We start from the raw sequence: 2,125 nt of genomic DNA, 5'->3' as shown, positions 1-2,125 counted from the left end.
TCGGACCCCCCCCTGGCAGTGGAACCATCAGCCCTTGTCCTGTCCCCACAGCCCCTGCGGAACAGCCCCTCCCCAGCTTTCGCACAGCCCCTTGCAGCACTGACAGGCTGCACTCAGGTCTCCGCGCAGCCTTCTCCTCTGCAGGCTGAACCCCCCCAGCTCTCTCCCCTCTCCTCCCAGCAGAGGGTTCCACCCTCGGGTCACTGCTGGGGCTCCTCTGGCCCCGCTCGTTTTGATAAAATTGGCTTTGACCCCACATCAAAACAATGGTCACTAAACCCCGAAAATGGAGTTGATAAAATTCTGTGTTTTGCTCCGTTTCTCCCAGCAACGTGTCACGACCCGCCCTTTAACCCCCGAGTGGCACACGTCAGGAGCCCACCTCCCCAGCGTGTGAGCAGGGCTGCTCCGGGGACACGTCCCTCCTGTGGGAGAAATCCAGGGACAAATCTTTATGTTACAAAGTACTGTGGTCCCCAAGAGCCCACCCTGATTCCAGACTCTAAACCAAAACACGTTGGTACGTTTTACGAGGTGGACTCTTGTCTAGCTTCAAGGAGAGTATTTAATTTGTATTTTTTTTAAATAAAGCTGAACCACGCGTTTATATTTCAGGTGCTGGGAACTGGACAACTTTTGCGCTCACCTGCAGCTTCTTCGTCCTCTCAGCCTGTGTCTGTTTGGTGCCTCCAGCCAGAAAAGCGTGAGTGGAGCCATCGTTACACCCCAGTAACACACGGCATTGGCGTTAGAATGGGTGGTCAGGTCCTGCTCCGGTCAGGCCACCTTGGGGAACAGCAAGGCTTGCTCTGAATAAAGGTTTTGGAGCGTATTAATAGTAATAAGAACAAATATTGAGCTCAAAACATAGCCTTGTTTTATATGTATCATGGATTTTAACCTAGAGCTTAAGGTCTGCTTCCACCAAAACTAAACAAAGGGTTTGGCAATAAGCTGGGAGTGAAATCAAACCCTTAGAATAAAGATGCACGTGACCCCAGGCAGACTGCCCAGGAGTGGGACCCAGGGCTGCGTCCCGCAGGGCTGCTGTTCACCACGGCAGGCCAACATCTGGCAGGAGGAGGATGCTGGGCAGCGCTGACCTCTGCCCAGGAGCTCTGCAGGACCCTGCTAAGGCAGATTCACCCTTGCACAGAGCTCGTGGGTGCTCACAAAGAACAGCTCCCAGGTGGGCGCTGCAGGGACCAGTGTTCACGCTTTTAACTGTGCTTATTGCACCTGCAGACTGAACTCGCTCCTCTCCGCACTCGTGCCGCAGTGGCAGAACAAAGCCATCCCAGACCCAGCCAATGCGACGTGGGCCAAGAACTACACCAACGTGAAGGTAAACAGTATTTTTTTTTCTCCTCTAATCCCACCACTTTCACAAGAAAAAGCAGCTGGAGCTGCACCAGTCAGCGATCGCTGAATGCAGCAAATCCTGCGATCGCTGAGAGTGGAAAAGCTCCGTTCTCACACCGTTAGACCATGGGACAGATTAAATATGAGAACCACAGATGGGTTTGGGTTGAAGGGACCTTCACAGCTCCCCCAGTCCAACCCCCTGCAGGGAGCAGGGACATCTGCACCCAGAGCAGGGTGCTCAGAGCCCCAAGGGCCAACCTGACCTGCCATGGGGCCAGCGATGGGGCTTCTCCCACCTCTCAGGGCAACCTTCGCCAAGCAGAATCAACACAGAGAACATTTGTTTTCACAGCAGTAGCTGCTTTGGGGACAGGGTGGTGGCATCCTGGGAGTGGGAGGTCACAGGACGGAAGTCCCAGAATTAATGATCGCTGCGTGGCCTGTGCCACTCCGCAGGCTGAGCTCAGCTGGACCTCCATCCCGTTCCTGCCCAGCACCGGCAGCTTTGAAGAGCCTGAAACAATCCAAGTGGAGGAAACCTTCGTGAAGAGCAACCCGCCATCCCTCCGGGACAAGGTCCTCTCGGGCAGAAGGGGCAATGGTGAGTGGCCACCCACGAGCAGCTCGGGGCAGGAGGAGCCGCGGTACCAGGCACTCCCTGGCACGGCAGAGGGGGAGGTTTACAAGCAGCCGCTTCCTGACCTCTACAAGAGGATAGTGGTGGAGGTGGTGGAGCACACCCAGAGCGCTTCCGAGTACA

At 55.5% G+C, this 2,125-nt stretch overlaps 1 protein-coding gene across 1 annotated transcript in view; it reads left to right on the top strand.

Moving 5' to 3' along the window:
* Positions 1-2,125, top strand: part of LOC104493001 (interleukin-12 receptor subunit beta-2-like) — an 18,362-nt gene that overhangs the window by 15,925 nt on the left and 312 nt on the right. The window contains exons 12-14 of the mRNA XM_010135615.1: positions 616-703; positions 1,246-1,345; positions 1,822-2,124. Of these exons, the coding sequence (XP_010133917.1) occupies positions 616-703; positions 1,246-1,345; positions 1,822-2,124 (491 nt within the window). The remainder of the gene's footprint in view (positions 1-615; positions 704-1,245; positions 1,346-1,821; position 2,125) is intronic.

Source organism: Buceros rhinoceros, unplaced genomic scaffold (genome assembly GCF_000710305.1).
Source record: "Buceros rhinoceros silvestris isolate BGI_N320 unplaced genomic scaffold, ASM71030v1 scaffold22214, whole genome shotgun sequence".
Lineage (NCBI taxonomy): Eukaryota > Metazoa > Chordata > Aves > Bucerotiformes > Bucerotidae > Buceros > Buceros rhinoceros.
The sequence above is the reverse complement of the archived record's forward strand: the minus strand, read 5'-3'. Positions and strand labels throughout refer to the sequence as shown.